This window comes from Chinchilla lanigera, unplaced genomic scaffold, assembly GCF_000276665.1.
Source record: "Chinchilla lanigera isolate Chin_1 unplaced genomic scaffold, ChiLan1.0 scaffold00122, whole genome shotgun sequence".
In the NCBI taxonomy this organism is placed as follows: domain Eukaryota; kingdom Metazoa; phylum Chordata; class Mammalia; order Rodentia; family Chinchillidae; genus Chinchilla; species Chinchilla lanigera.
Window position 1 is genome coordinate 2,246,803 of NW_004955523.1, and position 19,476 is coordinate 2,266,278.

The 19,476-nt window shown below is 39.7% G+C and overlaps 1 protein-coding gene across 2 annotated transcripts in view; it reads right to left on the reverse strand.

Moving 5' to 3' along the window:
* Rbm25 (RNA binding motif protein 25) overlaps positions 1–19,476 on the reverse strand; it is a 56,652-nt gene that overhangs the window by 33,037 nt on the left and 4,139 nt on the right. For both annotated transcript variants that reach the window (XM_013507153.1, XM_005409430.2), the window contains exons 3-4: positions 16,424–16,473; positions 13,562–13,729 (exon numbers count right to left, since the gene is read on the reverse strand). In XM_013507153.1, coding sequence (XP_013362607.1) covers positions 13,562–13,729; positions 16,424–16,473 — 218 coding nt within the window. The remainder of the gene's footprint in view (positions 1–13,561; positions 13,730–16,423; positions 16,474–19,476) is intronic.

Genomic DNA, 19,476 nt, shown 5'->3' on the forward strand with positions numbered 1-19,476 from the left:
ATATGCATAAGCATTACCAAAAAAATGTAAAGGTGGCAGGTTATTTGAAGTATTAATGCACTTTGCAAGAAAAACTTTCGTAAATAAGGATGAGAAGAAGGGCTGAAGGTAGAGGAGGGAAATGGGCAAAAAGCAGCAAGATACATCATGTAGTTTTCTCCTTCCTCACAGCAGTGCCGGGGACTTGCAGCGTACCGCTTGTCTACTCTGGTTCAAACTGAATGCTGTGGCAGAAGCAGAATCCAACATCCTCCTGACCACCAACTCCTACAAAGTTACACTATAAACAATACCCACCCAACACAAGCAAAATTTGTTTCTATTGTTTGTTTTGTTTTTGGTACCAGGAATCAAACTCAGGACCCTGCACTTGCCAGGCAGGCTCTCTGCACTGGGCTATATCGCCGGCCCAGTTTACTTCTACTTTGAATGCCGTGAAAAGACAGAAAACTCAAAAGTAAGAAAGGTGAAATACGAGAAAACAGTATTTTATGGGCTGTAGTACATTCTTAATAAGTACTTATTGGTTCTGCTTTTTTTTTTCTGGTACTGGGAATCGAACTCGGGACGTCACACTTGCCAGACAGGCACTGTGCCACTGAGCTAAATCCCCGGTCCCTTACCAAGTACTTAAAAGGTAAGGTTGTAACCAAAGAGAAAAGGAAGCCAAACGTTTCCAGGATGAGGTTTGTAATGAAAGGGATGGAACAACATTCTTGAGATGCATGATGGGAATCTCCCCACAGAAGTGAAGGCTGCACAGTAACGGTGGCCCACGCCTGCAATCCCAGCACTTGGAATGCTGAGGCAGGACTGCCGGGAGTTCGAGGCCAGCCTGGGCTATACACTGAGTTGAAGCCCAGTCTGAACTATACACAGTGAGGCCCAGCCTCCAAAAAAAAGTAAAGGCCATTCCTGAGGCCTCTGTCATCCCCAGAAGAGACGTTCTCGTCACAGTAGAAAACACATATCCAAGTACTAATTACAAATTGGACTGAGACTATTCTTCAATCCTAGTATCCAACCACAGTGGCCACAAATTCTAGAGAGGAGAAGAAAATATTAGCCAAACGTTTGATAGAAACTTCTGGCAACTTCAGACAGTCTGGAATACAAGTAATGTGATTTCGGCTACAGAGCAGTCTTTCCAAGAGACTGCTGGCATAGGGGTATCTGCTCATTTGATTAACTTCAAAGAACAGATACAGCAGTGAGAATTGCTCTAATTGAAAAATAATACGGCAACCAGGCGTAGTAGCACATGCCTGTAATCCCAGCACTCAGGAGGCTGAGGCAGGAGGATCGTTGCCAGGTTGAGACCAGCCTGGACTACAAAGTGAGCTCAATGTCAGCCTGAACTGCATGGCAAGACCCTGTCTCAAAAAGACCAAAAAAAAAAAAAAAAGAAAAAAAAAAGAAAAGCACTATGGCATGGAAGATCCTGATCCACGTTATTCTACTCCAGCAGCAGCACACAGGAGGGCAACAGCTTGGGGAAGACCGTGAAAAAGATGCTTTTGAACATATAGTGACGAAGTCTCCATCAGTGCCTGTATCTGTCATCAGCAACAGCCGTTACACAATGCGTGAGAGAAAACACGGGGTGAAGATCTAAGGCATTTCACACTGTCAAGAAGTACAGAGCCACCACTAATACTCAAACCTGATTCTAGAAATCCTCTTGATAATGTGTTAAAGGTTTTACATATTTTAGGTAAAAAGTTTATATTACTGAGAACTCAAAAGGCTGCAAGTTGCTGCCACCTTATCTTAAGAGTTATTCAAGGGAATGGAGTAGATAGTAATACCTATTAAGAGATTATAAAAGGCATGAAACAAAAAAAGTGGAGCAATGAAAATGTTTCCTGGTTGGGTGTGGTGACACACACCTGTAATCCCAGCACTCAGGAGGCTGAGGCAGGAGGATCACTGTGAGTTTGAGACTGACCTGGGCTACATAGTGAGTTCAAGGCCAGCCTAAACTACACAGCAAGACCCTGTCTCCAAAAAAAAAGTTTTCTTAGGTTCTGGTGGACCTTTGCTGCAGAAATTAACTAGAGATCTCTTGAACTGTTCCTTCAAATTTAGCTATGTTGTCATTCATCAATGGCCTTGGGTTTATTGTCTTTAAGGATCTACCTGCTAATCCCAACAAAAAGTCCAAAAAGGACCAGTTATCTTTACGCAGGACACCAGTAGGGGATTCTGATACACTTGAGGAAGGAAAAGAAGACCTTGAGAAATGTGGTCAGGATCTTCACCATGCTACCTTCAAGAATGGGCAGGTGATCAGAAGCTATTCCTTTGATGAAAAAAGAATGCACAAATACAGAACTGGAAGCAGCGCCTCTGCCGTGTGACTGGGGGCATGCATGGTTGTGTACCTGTATGAGAGTTTGTAATACACATTATTTATGGTACAGTTATGTGGGGTTTGTGTTTCATGATATATTACAACCAAATAATTTGTTAGTTTATGGATATACTGCCCTGTTTTTCTCTTATTTCCACTCTTTAGATGATCTCAAATTAGGCAACATACATAACCATTGTGAAAGATTAATGCTAAAGTAAGCTTTTTAGGGTCCTTTGTTGATAGTAACTCAATCTGGTATTGATCTTTTCTCAAGTAAGAGAATCAAAAGGCTATTACACATAACAAAAGTAAAGCAGTTTTCCATAAAATTATCATGACTGCTTTGTATTTAACTTGTAATTTTGTACAATCAAGATTGTGTAAGGTATTTTTTTAAGTTTCAGTGATTTAACAGTCTTTCCAGCTGGGCGTGGCTGCACATGCCTGTAATCCCAGCACTTAAGAGTACTGAGGCAGGAAGATGGCTGCAAGTTCAAGGCCAGCCTGAACTGCATAGTGAGACCCTGTCTCAAAAGGACAAAAAAAAAAAAAGTCTTTCCAATTTTTCATGATTTTTATGAGCACAAACTTTCAAGAAAATACCTAAAAATAAATCATATTGCTTTTTGTCCATTAATCAGCAAATAAAATATGGCCTTAACAAAATTGTTTGTGTTCTTGTACAATTTGAAGTTATGTCAGGGCATACCCTACAAAATTACTAACCTCCCTGCCCCTTGTAGAATATGTATTAATTAATCATTCTACACCTAAGAAAAAATAATGTTTCTGCTGGAATGTTTAGGCATTGTACAGTTATACACCTTGGTCAATGTCCTGTACCAGTGACATGGCAAATTTGAAAGGCCTGTACTACAGTTTTATGTCAGATACTGCCTGTAGTTCTAACATGCACCTCACAATTTTAAGGAGAGAATGTTTTTAAAGAGAAATTCTGCTTCCACTGTGGAATGTATGCATAAATGTAAAATATTATCAAACGTGGAAGTAGTGTATTTTAAAGTAAGTACACTTCTGAATTTATTTTTCACATTCTTTAGTTGGTATGACAAATTAATTAATTAGAGTGGGTAGTGAATGTACTATTTTAAATATTTCATTCTATTTTCATTAAGTTTTTTAAAAATTAAATTGGATATTAAATTGCAAAAAAATATATATTATGTGCAGGTACAAATTCCCTATGATGGAGGCTGGGGATATAGCTCAGTGGCATAAGCACCTGCCTGGCAAACGCAAGGTCCTGAGTTCGATTCCCAGTACCAAAAACAAACAAACAAATTCCCTATGATGAATGTGATTGTCGCGTATATTAAAAGTGTACCAACAAAACTTTTAAAACAGAAAAAACTAGAAAGTTAAAGAAGATGCTAGTTGTGAAAATACTGTAACAATTACCTCCCAAAGCTAAGCATACATACATTTTTCACATGTTCCCCTAGAGAAACCAATAAAATGATAATTGACAAATATAAAAGGACCCACTAAGGTCAAATGAACAAGGAAATGGCAACAGATTTCAATAAAATTTTGAAAGCACAAAATGCAGCTGGATGGTAACTCATTCAGAAAGCAAAGCAGGCTATACATTCAAGAATCTACAGAGACAGATGCAGAGGAGAACGAATTGAACACTTGATCCTACAAAGTGAACTGTATCTGGGCCAAAGTAAAAGGTACAGCAGAGAACGGACCCTGAGACTAAACTTAAAAAAACATGCTTGGTGACTTTATGAAATAACCTGAGCCTCACCGTTCACAGCCTCAGGCGTTTAAAGTGGGACGTGAACAGAACAGACAAGGGGCATGAAGAACCTGACGTGATGCGGCAGACTGGGTAACAAGGAAGAAGACGGAAGTGTGTACAGGGCACGGCTGAGCCCAGCCCTTCACCTCCAACCCCGTATAGGTAAGCAATGACAATATGCAGGGAGAAATTTTCTAGGAAAACCAACTGGCCCTACAGAAAGACCTGCACATGCTATATACTAACATCCAGAACCTTTGGTCTGCATGCTAAATTGTTGTAAAATTTTGGAGGAAAGGCCCCACATTTTTTGAACTCAGTTTATGCATACGCAGCGTTCTGGCTGTGAACTCAAGGACTGAGCGGCAATCCTCCTGCCTCAGGCTCCCGAGAGCTGGAATTACAGGCGTGTGCCGCCATGCCTATTAACTTTAAATATGAACAGACAGCCAAGCAAACTGTTATTGTCTGCAGTTCCAGCTATGCAGAAGGCTCTGACAAGGATCCAAGTTCAAGCCCAGTCTGTCTCAAAATAAAGAATAAACAGCTAGGAATGCAGCTCCATGTGAAGACTACTCATTCCCTAATACCGGGGGGCCAAGGGGTTTGCTAACAGAGACCACAGAAAGAGGAAGGGATAGGAGAGAAGGAAAGAGAAAAGAAGGAGTAAGGACACAGAAATGGGGGAAGCAGGGAACAGGAAGTGAAAAGAATTAAGATGTGTTGTGCACATTCTGGAGGTTTTTTTCGGGGGGAAGGGTTTGAGACAGGTTCTTCCTATGTAGTTCAGGCTGCTACTGATCTATGTAGCCTAGGCTGGGCTTGAATTCACAGCGATCCTCCTGCCCTCAGCCTCCCAAGTGCTGGGATTACAGGCATGCACTAGCATGCCCAGCTCAAAATGTGTTATGTACATGTACCAACTCTCCATGATAAATGTGACCATGTACTATAAACATGGCGTGGCAGCACACACCTGTAATCCCAGCACTTGGGAGGCTGCGGCAGGATGATTGCCGAGTTTGATGCCAGCCTGGGCTCCATGAGTTCAAGGCCAGCCTGAACTACAAAGCAAGACCCTGTCCCCCCAACAAAAAAGTACTAATAAAAATGAAAAATTCTTTAAAAAGTATGAAATAAATGAAAAAGAATCCAGGAAGCCAAAGAAAAAACAGCTGGATGTTGTACATACTTGTAATCCCAGTACTCAGGAGGCTGAGGCAAGAGGATTGCTGTGAGTTCAAGGCCAGCCTAAACTATAGAGACCCAATCTCAAAAAAGAAAGCTTACAAACATAATTAAAAAGCAAAAAACCCCACATAATTTGTTGCACATAAACATATCAAAAACAGATTTTAAAAATGTTTAAAAATGAAAACAAAAGCTAGAACATGAATATTTACAATACCATTACTCCTAAGAGCCAGAAAATAGAGACAACTCAAATGTCCATCAACTAAGGAATGGACCTTAAAAATGTAACTGCAGGCCAGGGATATAGCTCAGTGCTACAGTGCCTGCCTGGCAAGTGTAAGGTTACGAGTTTGATGCCCAGTACCAAAAAAAAAAAAAAGGTAATACTGTATAGCCATAAAACAGAGTATTATTTAGCCACAAAAATCAAACACAGATACATACTACAACACGGATGAACTAAAGTAAAAGCAGCACAAAAGGCTCTAGTACATTTCTGACCGTATTTACATAAAATACAGGGCACCAAATCCATAGAAAGAAGGTAAAGCAGAGGCTTCCAGAGGCTGAAGGAGACCGGGAAATGACTGCTGAAGAGTACAGCACTTTTCTGTGTGATTAAAATTTCCTAGAATGAAGGAAGCGGTTCCTGTGGCACAGTTGTCTGAATACAGTATACATTATAGAAGGTTAAATTTAATGATACATGAATTAAATCTTAAAAAGATGTCTAGGCAAACCATCACGAGGGGGGCAAAGAAGAGGTAGAAATGTTCCAGCCGACCTAACCGTTTTGTTTACCCACAGCTGTTTTAGGAACCTGTCCAGACCCCACAAACTGCACTCATTTATTCATCCTTCCACCCACCTATTCAATAATCAGTCCATCCAAACCAGCAAAACAAGGGGTTTTGTCTCTCCATCCACCATCCACACGTAGCCCAAGTCTAATAAATATCTCTTGAATATCCCTAGTGAACATGAGTACAAAAGATCTGACTGGGATGTCTGCTATGTATGTTTGTCACAGCCTCTGACCCACTGTTTCTCAACTCCAGGCAAATTCTTCCCCTGCAGGGACACACTGGGCAACGTCTGGGGACAAAAGAGGGGCACAGTGGTGGGAAAGCCGCTAAGAACAAAAGAAAGCTAACAACAATTTAAAACATGATGCCACAAATTAAAAATTTCACATCTGGAGGATAAAGCTGAGGACAAATTCCAAGAACAAGACCAAAAATAAAAAGAAATAGAAAACAGCAGATCAACCAGAGAATTCAAATTGCAAATACAGTAAATCCCCAACTTAGAAACACTCAAGTTGTAAACTTTCACGGATACAAACAGACCTCGCATTACAAACATCGGTGGACGTACACAAATTGTGAGAGCAGTCCCATGTCTGCCAGGCATTGTCACAGTCGTGCTGCTGTGTGCTTACTGCAAAGCGTGATACTGTACACTAGTAAAGTGCTCAATCAGAGCCCAGGATATCCAAAAGCAAAAGGAAAAGCTGTGGTGATGCAGAGGGGACTACTAGGAAACACAAAGCAATAACCATGGAAACAAAGGTGAAAATTAGTGAGACTGGACCAAGGCAAAAAGAAGGTGTATGTCACTTGTTCTTATACTGTATATGCCAGCTGTTGTACTGTACCACCATTTAAAGCTAACTGTGAAAGTAAAAATAGTCTATTTACAGTATTTTTGTGAGCATTTTTTTTTTTTATGCTTTACATTATATATTTGTGTCAAAGATGTAAGATGTATAAGACTCACTTTGTCAGACTTACGGTCTCCCAGAACAAACTTGTTTGTAAGTCAGGGACTAACTTTAAGAGTGCTGAAACCAGTCAGCAGCAAAGACCCATAATCCCAGCTACTCCAGAGGCAGAAGCAGGCCGATCACAAGTCTGAGACCAGTGAGGGCAACTCAGCAAAACCTTTTCTCAAAATTTTAAAAAAGGGCTATGGATGTAGCTCAGTGCTAGAGTGGCTGGCTTAGCATGCACGAAGCTTTGAGTTCAATCCCTAGTAAGGGGGTTGAGGGGAGAAAACTCAAGAAACAACCATGACATTCCACACAACCAGAATTTAAACTCTCATGCACTCAAATCCAAACTGAGAGAGACATAGCAGAGTTACAAAGATGATGCAAAAAATGGTAGTGGAATTTTCATATTAGAGCTGGGGATGGTGGTACATGCCTGTAATCCCAGCATTCAGGAGACTGAGGGAGGAGGCTTGCCAGGAGCTTGAAGCCAGCCTGAGCTACATAGTGAGTGCAAGGCTAGCCTGCACTATCAAGTGAAACCTACCTCAAGAAAATAAAAACTCGAGGCTAGGGATTTAGCTCAGCGGCACAGCACCTGCCTGGCAAGCGCAAGGTCGTGAGTTCAACTCCCGGTACCAGACAAAAAACCAAAACCAAAAAAACAAAACAAAAAAAAAGAAAAGAAAAATTCATGAACTTCAAAATAGAATCTCAGCCGGGCACAGTGGCTCACACTTGTAACCCCAGCACTTAGGAGGCTGAGGCAGGAGGATCACTGCAAGTTCGAGATCAGCCTCGGCTACCAAGTAAGTTCAAGGTCAGACTGAACTGCATAGCAAGACCCTGTCTCAAAAAGACCAAAAAAAAAAAAAAAACAAAAACAATCTCATATCCAGGTAAATTATATTTTAGATTATGCAGATCTAGAAAGTTTACCAATCACCTGCTGTTATCATATATATATATATATACACACACACACATATTTATAAAAAATCATTATACTCTTATACAGGAAGCTACTTTGTTTCAGCAATACATCAAGACACAGGAAATCCAGGATATCCAATATAAGAGAGCAATTTGGAGAAATCCTAGGAAGGCAATAAATCCCAGGATGACGGAAGAGTGCAACCAGGCAGATGAAAACAAGAACAGAGAGATCTGACAGAAGGCTTCACAAAAAGGAAACAAATAATTTACTTGATATATTTTAATAGGTGAACAAAAGACAGGTGTAAAGTAGAACTGTTGGGGAATTTTGAAATTTTAAATAAACATAAGAAAGCACACACAGGGTTGGTGATGTAGGTCAGGAGTACAACACTGGCCCGGCATGAGGCCCTGAGTTAGATCCCCAACAGCCCCTATCAGAAAGAAAAAGGAGAGATGGAGGCTGGAAGAAAGGAGAAAGGGAAGAGGAAAGGGGGAAGGAGGCAGGGAGGCAGGTAACAGTTCTAAACAGCGAAAAATAACATAATTAACCATTCTGAGAAAGCAGAAGAAATGTCATCATAGCACACAACTTCATTCTACCAAACTATCAGCCATAATAATCATAAGACTGATTAATGATTTCACTAAATTGGGACACCTGCATTAAAATCTAGTGAAAGAGACAGAAGCATGTAAATGAGTTAGGTTTTATCTACCAAAATAAGTCAACAGACTAAACCAAAAGAAATAAAGAAAGAGAAAACCAGAAGCAGGTATGGTCCCAAGCCCTCTGGGAGCCTAAGGCAGGAAGACCAACAAAAGTTCAAGTCTAGCCTAGACAATATGCAAAAACCCTATTTCAAAACACTAAAAAACAAAAAGCACTGGGGATATTTTTGATGGTAGAGAATCCCTAGCATTGATTCCCAAGTACCTGGGGAGCGGGGAGGCACAACCCAAAACAAAAATACAAATCAAAACAAGCATGGTTAGCACTTAACATCTATCAGATTAGCCATAAACCTCAATTTTAAACACCATTTGTTAAAAATAAGATGTACAAGCTAGATGCATTGCCACACACATGTAATCCCAGCTATGAGGGAGGCTAAAATAGCAGGATTCACAAAAATCTAAAGAACTTATAATTGTTTTTGGTTGGAATAAAAATCTCAAGAGGAATCAATAAGCTGGGTATGGCAGTACACTCCAGATACTAAAGAGGCTGAGGAAGGAAAATCAGGAGTTCAAGCCAGCCTGGGCAGCCTACCAAGACCTTGTCTAAAAATATAAGGAGGACTGGGGATACAGCTCAGTGCTAAGCACTTGCCTAGTATTTTCAAAACTTGAGTTCAATACGAAGTACCATTAAAAAAAATGGAAGTTTATCATCACAAATGGTAAAATCATTAATAATTGCAAGGACTCACAGCATTTCAAAACGTTAACCCAGAAATTACTTATTAATAACAAGGAGGAAAAGGAACCCTTACTATGCAAATATTTGACAACCATAACCAAGTAAAGGCATCATCAAAAACAGGACCAAGAGACATTGAGTGCCCTGTGAAATTACAATACTGTGCTCAAAATTCACCACTCATTTTTGCAAAAAAATGCTTACCTTGAATCTAATTACGAGCAAACAAATGAATTCACATGGGAAGAAAGTACAAAAGATTCAGATTATTAAAAAATATGTCACTGAGCATGGCTGGCACACACCTATAATCCCAGCACTCTCTGAAGCTTAGGTAAATGGATGAAGAGTTCAAGCCCATTCTGGCAACTAAGGCATTAAGGGAACCCAGTCTCAGGATTAAAAAATGGCGAAGAATGGAGCTCTGTGCCAAGGCCTCAGGTTCAACCCCAGAACCTGGGGGTAGAGGTAGGGGCAGGGGTGGGATTGTTCCTCTCAGAGGATAAAACAAAACGGGCAGGCAATTTTCCAAATCATAGAAGCTGCTTAAAGAGGAATGACAGTGCCGGGCGTGGTGGTGCATGCCTGTAATCCCAGCACTCAGGAGGCTCAGGCAGGAGGATCGTTGCGAGTTCGAAACCAGCCTGGGCTACAAAGTGAGCTCAAGGCCAGCCTGAACTGCATAGCAAGACCCTGTCTCAAAAATATAATAAAAATAAATAAATAAATAAAAATAAAAAATACAGAGGCACGACAATTAAATCTAATATAATACCTCCACTGGACTACAAATAGAAGACAAAAAAACTATTACAACATTGATTAGAAAAAAAATGAGCGCCAAGATATTAATGATACTGTTTCAGCCTTAAGTTTTTTTTTTTAATTGAGATGAGGGTCTCCCTTTCATATTTTTTGAGCAAGGTCCTGTCACACTGCCCAGGGCACTCAAACTTACAGCCTAGTACCTCAGTTTTCCAAGAGCTAGGATTAGAGGTATATGCCACCACATCCAGCTTCAAGTAAGTGTGATAATAATGACACTGAGAATGTCCTTGATCTCTGGAGATACGTGAAAGATTCAGAAGTGAAATATGACACAACTCACCCTCAAATGATTCAAGGGAAAAGTCTGTAAGTGTACGCAGAGACACAGTAAATTTATTAAACAACTGAGTCCACTTTGGTCTATTAACAATTGTCTTGTATGTACCCGTCTGTTCAATTTATGACTGGCTGCAACATCTACAGTTATGTTTGAGCTCAACATTCTTCTCTTCCTTTTGCTTTTTTGGATTTGAAAAATATTTATGTCTACAATTCAAGTTGGTTTATAGATAACTGTCATTAGAGTTAAGGAAATACTTCCACCCAGGTTATCAACTGATCAAAATGATGTAAAGACTGGTTTTACAAATGCAATGTATGCTTTCTGTGTACAATAACTTGAAGAGTTTTACATCCATCAAGAATTACATGTTAATTGTTATGACCTGGTTCTTCCATGTCATCTGAAATACTTATTAATGTAATTAAATGGGACCCCTTAGGCTTGAGGGAACTGCTGGATGAGATTCCCGTTGGTGAATAAAGGAGCAGCTGCCTGGAAACACCTATTCCAGTCAGTATTCACCAATGGGACCCCAATAATTTCCATAGCTTTAAGGGAGACACACTCCAATAAACATTGTTAAACATGTTACTGTAATATGGTATGTTTACACTGGTAATCATCAAAAGGTTAAGTTTTCTGTGGGTAAAGCACTAAGGTTTTAGGTTTTTTTGAGGCAAGGTCTTACTATGTAGTACAGGCTGGCCTCAAACTCACTATGCAGCCCAGGCTGGCCTTGAACTCATGGCAATTCTCCCATCTCAACCTCCTGACCAGGTGTGGTAGATTACAGAAATGCACCGCCACACTTGGTTAACACAAAAGTTTTCTTATTAAAGGATGCTCAAAACTAAATTAAGAGACAAAAGTTTCCATATAGCTGTGTCACTCACTATTGCTTATTTCATTGTGTACTAAAGATACTCATGCCTTCCAGGTGTACAAACCTTCTAAGAGATAAAACTATGATTGTTTATGATAATAATCTTTTCATTTAGACAGAAGTAGTAATGCATGCCTATAACTCCAGCACTCAGGAGGCGGAGGCAAGAGGATTGCTATGAGTTTGAGGCCAGCCGGGGCTATATAAGCAAGTTTGGCCAGCCTGCATTACATAGTAAGACTCTGCCTCAAAAAAAAAAAAAAGAAAAAATCTTTTCTTTTAGACTCAGACTTCTGCCTTTCTCTTGTGCTCCAACTACTTGTGATAAGAGGTATATGGCAAGCCAAGCTGGGACCACTAGTCAAATTATATTTTCAAAAAGCTTGCCAGGCATGGTGGTGTACACCTGTAATCTCAGCACTCAGGAGGCTGAGGCAGGAGGATCGCTGCGAGTTCGAGACCAGCCAGGGCTATAAAATGAGCTTAAGGCCAGCCTGAACTGCATAGGGAGACCCTATCTCAAAAAGACAAAAAAAAAAATTTTTTTAAATAAAAATAAAAAGCTTATGTGATGTGTATGTTACATATGCGTCACTACACTTAGAGATGCTCAGCCACTCAGCAGTCCACATAACATACTTCCTCAACATCATCCTATTAGAAGATAACAAACTAGGTGGGAGCTTGTGTACTGGATGGAAATGACTGACCGAAAAGGCTATTCTATACTTAGGACGTTTAAATGTGTTTCAAATATATTATCATGATTGTACAATATCATGATGGTCATGCTGAAATACTACATATAGCTCTTAATCTCAAGTTTTCTCTAAGTTTATAATTGTGGTCCATTACCAGTTTGCAGGAATTCCACTCCTGAAACCACCATGACTGGTAAGAAATAACAGCCTTCTGGCTATACTGTATATTTCAAAGTGCTGAATACTCAGATGAGATTAGAATATTTACACTCACTGCTCTCACTGCAATACTAGCGTAACTGATCTTCTCTTCTGCGTGTCCAACATCTCAAGTTTGGAGACCATAACTAGAAAGGAATTGGGCTAAGAGGAAAGCCAGTATTTTTCCTCCATGAGGAAAGCCAATATTTTGGTTTCGGTCCTCGAGGTTAATGAGAAACCAGCATATGAAGGAACCTTTTCTAAGGGCTTCTATAGCTTTGTGAGTCACCTGACCTCCTGAGCAGGGAGACTACCGGACCCAAGAGGACAGGAATCAACAAATGTACACTGTGCCAAAAAAGAGGGTTCCCAAAGAAGGGGAAGTCTCTCATGCTTTCACAGAAAGCAACATGGCAAGCAAGAACGTGGCTGACACTGACAGAGGAGTTGTGAGGCTCTGTACATGGTTCCAAAAGTATGCCTGAGAATGCGTAACTGACCTTGGTAGACTGTAAGAGGTTAATTGTAATTAACATAGGTTTCACTTTAAGTCTTAAAACACCCAGCAGGCTAGAGATATATAGCTCAGTGGCATAGTGCCTGCCTGGCAAGTGCAACATCCTGAGCTTAATTCCTGGTACCAAAAGAAAAAAAAATACCATAATAATAAAAGCTAGATATGAAAAGAGGCTCCAACTGCTAATTCCTTCTGGCAGTTTCCAGCTAGCTACACTGGTAGCTGACCATTATCATGGTCCAGTAAGGCTAAAAAACTACGGTGGGAAGCTGGGCGTGGTGGCACATGCCTGTAATCCCAGCACTCAGGAGGCTGAGGCAGGAGGATCGCTGTGAGTCTGAGGCCAGCCTGAGCTACAAAGTTAGGTCAAGGCCAGCCTGAACTGCATAGTGAGACTCTGTCTTAAAGAGACCAAAAAAATAAAAAATAAAAAAACCCTACAGTGGAAGCTATAAAAGCTCAACAAGAGTCTTTAAATGAGTTAGCTAAAACTGTCCTTTCAAAACCACCAACTTCTCCACCTTCTTACAGCTAAAACTAGAGGGACTTATGACAAGAAATATCAGGCTTATTGATAACTCCTATCACTAGAGGGGTCTAAGGGCAGGTAGTTATAATCACTATTCCAGTCCCCTAATGGTAGGGAGGGAAGGGATTGGGAAAAAACTGGAAAATTTTAAAGAGTAAGAATTATACTTACGGCTAAGAGCTGTCGTATGAGCATATCTGAGGCTTTCTCGGAAATGTTTCCCACAAAAACCGTAGTAGTAGGACCACAGTTCTCATCATTCTCTTTAGCCTTTAAGCCTGGATGATCCTTTCTTGCTCCCAAATGCTTTCCAACCATGGACACAGTAGGTACTAGGACCTGAGGTAAAGCAAGACAATAAAATTTTATCTGAGAACTTTCTATGACATTTGAAGTAATGTAAAGTGAAAAATATCAACTTTAAGACAATACAAGGTATAATCAAACTATAAGGTGAATGTTTAAATTTTTAAAATTCATTACAGTAAGACACATTGCCTTTAGTCACCATCAAAATACTCTCCCTTCAGTTCCAACATACTTCTCCCATTGTTCCTGTCACTTTCCGAAGCTATGCTAGAAATCCTCTCATGTCTTTGAGATGTGATAAAAATATTGTTAGGGCTACTGCTAATTGGCCACCCAACTGAGAGGCAGGCTTGTACAAACGTTACAGTATATCCTTCCCTACTTCATTCAAAGGGCCTACTGCTACGCAACTCCTGGCTTTTCCCAAAAGTCAAAGTGACCATGAAAGGTAAAAAGGTTTAACAATCAATTTAGGACACTGAAGCCCCAACTTCAGTTTAGAACACAACTAAAGATATTCATGAAAGCATTTCCAGAACTGCTTTTACAAAGTGGCTGACAGGCTAAGTGTTCCAAGTGAAGGTGTTCGTGTTAGGGGGATTAACATTAATGCTTCTTTTACTGTAAGAAATTACTCTTAAACTCTCACCATACTTTCATATCACATCTCATAGAGCACATTATTAAAGCCTTTCTTTCAAGCTCTTAAAGTAAATGGCACATTTCATGAATGCAAATTTCTTCGAACAAAAAAGTTTCCACTATTAGACTGCCTTTGGGAATAAAGATAGAATAAAAACTAGGTCAGTTTTTAAGACAAAAATTTTAATGTTTAAATCATAAATCATTTGATTATCAAAAATATCTGTTTTTTACAACTCTGTCAGTACATGTATAAAGCAAATTCCAATTACTCCTGCTAATCCTCTAACAGAATATTCAAGTGTCACATACCACTCTCCTGAACTCCACCTTTTTCTACTTTGAAATAGGAAGAGTATGCATCACATGAACTCTTTCTAAAATTGTCTAACTATGAATGTTCAATTCAAGAAAAACTGCACTCCCTCTGGACTAAAAACCAAAGCTTCTCAGTGGTACACCTCACAGATTCCCATTTGCCTATGGAGTGTCTCTCTGACTTATACTATAGATAACACTCCCTCCTTTTTCAAAAGCCACAGTTAGTCTTAAAAAGCTGAAAAAATAAATTAATTAATTAAAAAAGCTGAAAGAGAAGCAGGGCCATGGTGGTACACGCCTATAATCCCTGTACTCTGCGGAGGCTGAAGCAGGAAGATCACCTCAAATATGAGGTCAGCCTGGACTACACAATGAGACCTTGTCTCCAACAACAACGGCAGAACAGATGAAAGTCAAAAAAAAAAAAAAAAAAAAAAAAAAAAAAAAAAATCAACTCTCCCTCATAGCACAGTTTCAAATAAAGCTTGATATATCCATCAACTCAAAGAAAAATTCTACCTAAATGTAAGAGGATTATAATTTATTCATGTGTTACAGTATATCAGCATTCTTAACTGTCTGGAAGGAAGCTCTGATAAACGTAGAGAATTCAGGACATAAGAATGAATTAAGTACTTCAGAAAAAAGGGTTATAAAACCTCAAGATGTAACAGGAAAACATAAAAAGATAAAAACAGTTTGGAAAAGGCTAAAGAGCCCGGCATGGGAGTGCACACTTGTAACCCAGCACGCAGACAGCAAGGCCATGAGCTTGAGGCCACCAGGGCTATGTAAAGGAGTTCAAGGGCAGCCTGTAAGAAGACACTGTACCAAAACAAAAAAACAAAGAAAAGGGCTGAAAAGTGCTAGAGAGGTGGGAGGAAGGAGTACAAAGCTACTCAACAGAATTACATTTCAAATTCTTCTGAGGACCATCCTACACTCCTTTCAAGAGAACATACAGGCCAGCTGTGGCGCTGCACACCTATAATCCCAGCACTTCGGGAGGCTGAGACAAGAAGATTAAAAGTTTGAACCTAGCTTAAGCAATTTAGCAAGACCTTGTTTGAAAATTTAAATTTAAAAAAAGGGAGAAGGAGCTGGGGATGAATCTAACTTTTAAGGGCTCTACATTTAATCTTTAGTACCACAAAAAAAAGATCAGATAAATAAACTTGTTCCCCCAAATCCAAGGATCAAGATGAAATAAGGAAATTATAAAAGAGCCAATGTATTAAATCTGTAATAACTGGTTGGGGATATAGCTCAGCAGCACAGCAACTGCCTGAGTTCAATTCCCTGAGCCAAAAAAAAAAAAAAAAGAAGGCCCTGAGTTCAATTCCTGGTACCAAAAAAAAATCTCTATAATAACAAGTGTAGCATCTAGTAGGAATAAGGACAGGGGCAGGCTGGGGATACAGCTCAGTGGCATAAGCACCTGCTTGGCAAGCACAAGGTCGTGAGTCTGATCCCCAGTACCCCCCAAAAAAAAGAAAAAAGAAAAAAAAAAGAATAAGGACGGGGGTCATAAAACTATTTCAGGGACATACCTTGTGACAATTGCATATATGCATCGCTAAGTGAAAAAAATCAAATTAAGCAATAGAATATTTATGGACAGTCTTTTTGTTAATGTTTTAAGTACTTAGAAATAACATCCTAAAAACTTATAAATAACTTATCCAAGTTTGCTATGTTTGTTTAGCTTTAAAAAGCACTACCACTTCATAACCCCTAACTCCTCCTTTAAGTTATACTTACAGTTGGAGCAGGAGCCATAATGCTCATTGGTACAGGAATCATTGGTGTCCCTATAAAAAGAAAAGAGGACAGTGTGACTTAAGAACATTGTATCATCACAGTCTAATCACCGACATGGGTGACAGACAGCCTCACTAACAGTAGATATAAATGAAATACAGAACTAACCACTGAACAGTTCACCCTGAGTGTCACTCGGGCAGTGTGCCTATGTAGTGTCTATCCTGGCTGTGGCTCGGGTAGGTGTTATTTCAACCATCGATTCTTGTATGGAATAAATTTGATAAAATTGTCATTTTTCTATTTCCTGTAATAAAACTTTAAAGATTCAGTTTTTTGCCATCCTGTATTTAAATAATTAGATTAATGAAAATGAGTATGAATGAATAATATTTTTCTCAAAGCCAGGTTATCAGGTAAGTCTCTACCAACTTAAACTATTCTGAAAAGGCAACGGGTGTCTTAACATACTTTCACTTAAGGAGTACAAAGTTCCTAGATATCAATTCATGTCATCTGGTTGTCTGGTCCTTAAAATAAGCACTTTCACAAACACTTCAGTTATAGGTGAACAATGGTGTCAATGCATCTTTTAAAATTAAAAACACAGCACAGAAAATACTGATTTTTAAAAAGTAAAAGCACATTGTACAGGGGCTGGGGATTTAGCTCAGTGGCACAGTGCCTGCCTCGCAAGCGGGAGGTCATGAGTTTGATTCCCGGTACCAGAAAAAAAAAAAAAAAAGAAAAGAAAAACCACATTTTACAACCTTGTAGTTGGGCCTTGTGCTGCACACTTGCAATACCAGCACTCAGGGAGGGTAAGGCAGGAGGATGAAAGTTTGAACCCAACCTGGGCAAGTTACTGAGACCTCCTCTCAAAACAACGAAAAAGCCTGGGGACATAGCTCAGTGCAGAAACCTCAGGCTCAATACCCAGTACAGCAAAAATAAAAACAAAACACTCCATGTTATAAAACATGGTGACCACGGTTAATGATGCATTGTAATCTTAAAAATTGCTAAGAGACTTATAAGTAGCTCTTACCAAGAAAAGGTAAGTGTAAGATACCTCAATTTAGCCATTCTATACTGCACACAACTTTGAAACATGTACTTGATATATGTAATTTTGTTAATATGTAAGAACAAGTCCTTTGAAAATTAAAAACAAGCCAGGTGTGGAGATGCACGCCTATAATCTCAGCACTTGGGATACCGAGGCAAGAGGATTGCCACTAGTGGCAAGCTAGACAGTGTTACATAGTGAGTTCAAGGCCTACCTGAACTACATAGTGAGACTCTGTCGCAAAAAAAGCAAAAAAAGCTATTAAATGAGAAATTAATCTAGAAATCTTATTATTTGTGCTTCAAGAAAATGAAAATCATGTCAGGCTTGACAGTGCATGACTGTAACCCAGCTACCTAGAAGGATGAGGAAAAGGATCCCAAACTCAAACCCAGCCTGGGCTAGTTACTGAGAATGTGTCTCAAAATATACTTAAGCTGGGCGTGGTGGCACATGCCTGTAATCCCAGCACTCAGGAGGCTGAGGCAGAAGGATCACTGTGAGTTCGAGGCCAGCCTGGGCTACAAAGTGAGCTCAAGGCCAGCCTGAACTGCACGGTGACACCCTGTCTCAAAAAGACAAAATAAATAAATAAATAAATTTTTAAAAGGTTTAGGATGTAGGCTAACTGATACAGTACCTGCCTAATATATGAAAGACCCTAAGCTCAATCCCCAGTATAGTGGATTAGAATGGAATAGAAAGGAAAGGAACTAAAAAAATGGTATCAGTAATCTCAGCCACTGTTAGAGGAAGCTAATCTCTGAGCAGCCATCTGTTGCTCTAAATAACTCACTATGTAAGTTTAAGAGCTGTCAATGGGCTACCTACTATTGACAACTTTGAGATATCTGCTTTTAACTATACTGTTTGCTAACTAACAGTGGCTATACTGGGTCCTTTAGAAGTGCTTCCTTTTTTTGGTGGGGGACACTCTTTTTGAGACAGGGTCTCACTATGTAGTTCAGGTGCCTTGAGCTCACTTTGTAGCCCAGGCTGGTCTCGAACTCCCCACCTCAGCCTCAGCCTCAGCCTCCCAAGCACGGGGATTATCGGCATGCACCACAACGCCCGGCCAAAATGACTTTTTACTAAGTATAAATCAAGATTCCTATCAATTAGTGTAGTATAAATTGTCCACAGGAAAAAAGACTTTGGAATCAAACTTGGCTTCACTTTACTTTTACAGCTGTGGGACAGCACGTTAACCACTGCTTCAGTTTTATCAGTTCTACTAAGGTAATTACTTCCTCATATTACCTGTGAAATTGTGATAACTATTTATATGACCCACTTCAGCCGTATGGATATTCAAAATTGTACCTAAAAATAAATTATACCTAATTGATTTATATCTAAATTTTTTACCTTAATGTTGAAAAAAAAACATTCCTCCATTTACCAACTACAACCTATGATGACCCCTCTTCTATAGGTAAACTTTCTACTGAAGAAAGACATTCGAAGTGGGTATGATGCACACACTTGTAATCCCAGGACTCTGGTCGCTGAGGTAAAAGGACTGCCACGAGTTAGAGACCAGCCTGGGTTACAAAGTCGAGTTCAACGTCATCAAAACAAAACAAAATTTCAGAAAAAGACATACAGTACTAAAACCAATTTTACAGTAACTCCAAATATGTTTCCTATCCCAATTTCATTTCCTGAAACCATTTTATTTTTATGCAGCTGGAGATCCAACTCAAGGTCTGGACATGCTAGGCAAATCCTCTACCACTAAGCTCTATCACCAGCTAATTTCTTGAAATTCAGAATTTACACTGAAAAATGTAGTGTCATCAATTATAAAGATCAATGCATGCTAAAATAAAAAGGAAAATGCATAAAATGTGAATAGTATGTTACAATTGAGTTTTTTAAAAAAGGAAATGGGGGAGGGGCTGGGGATTTAGCTCAGCGGCACAGCACCTGCCTGGCAAGCACAGGTCGTCAGTTCGATTCCCGGTACGGGGGTGGCGGGGGG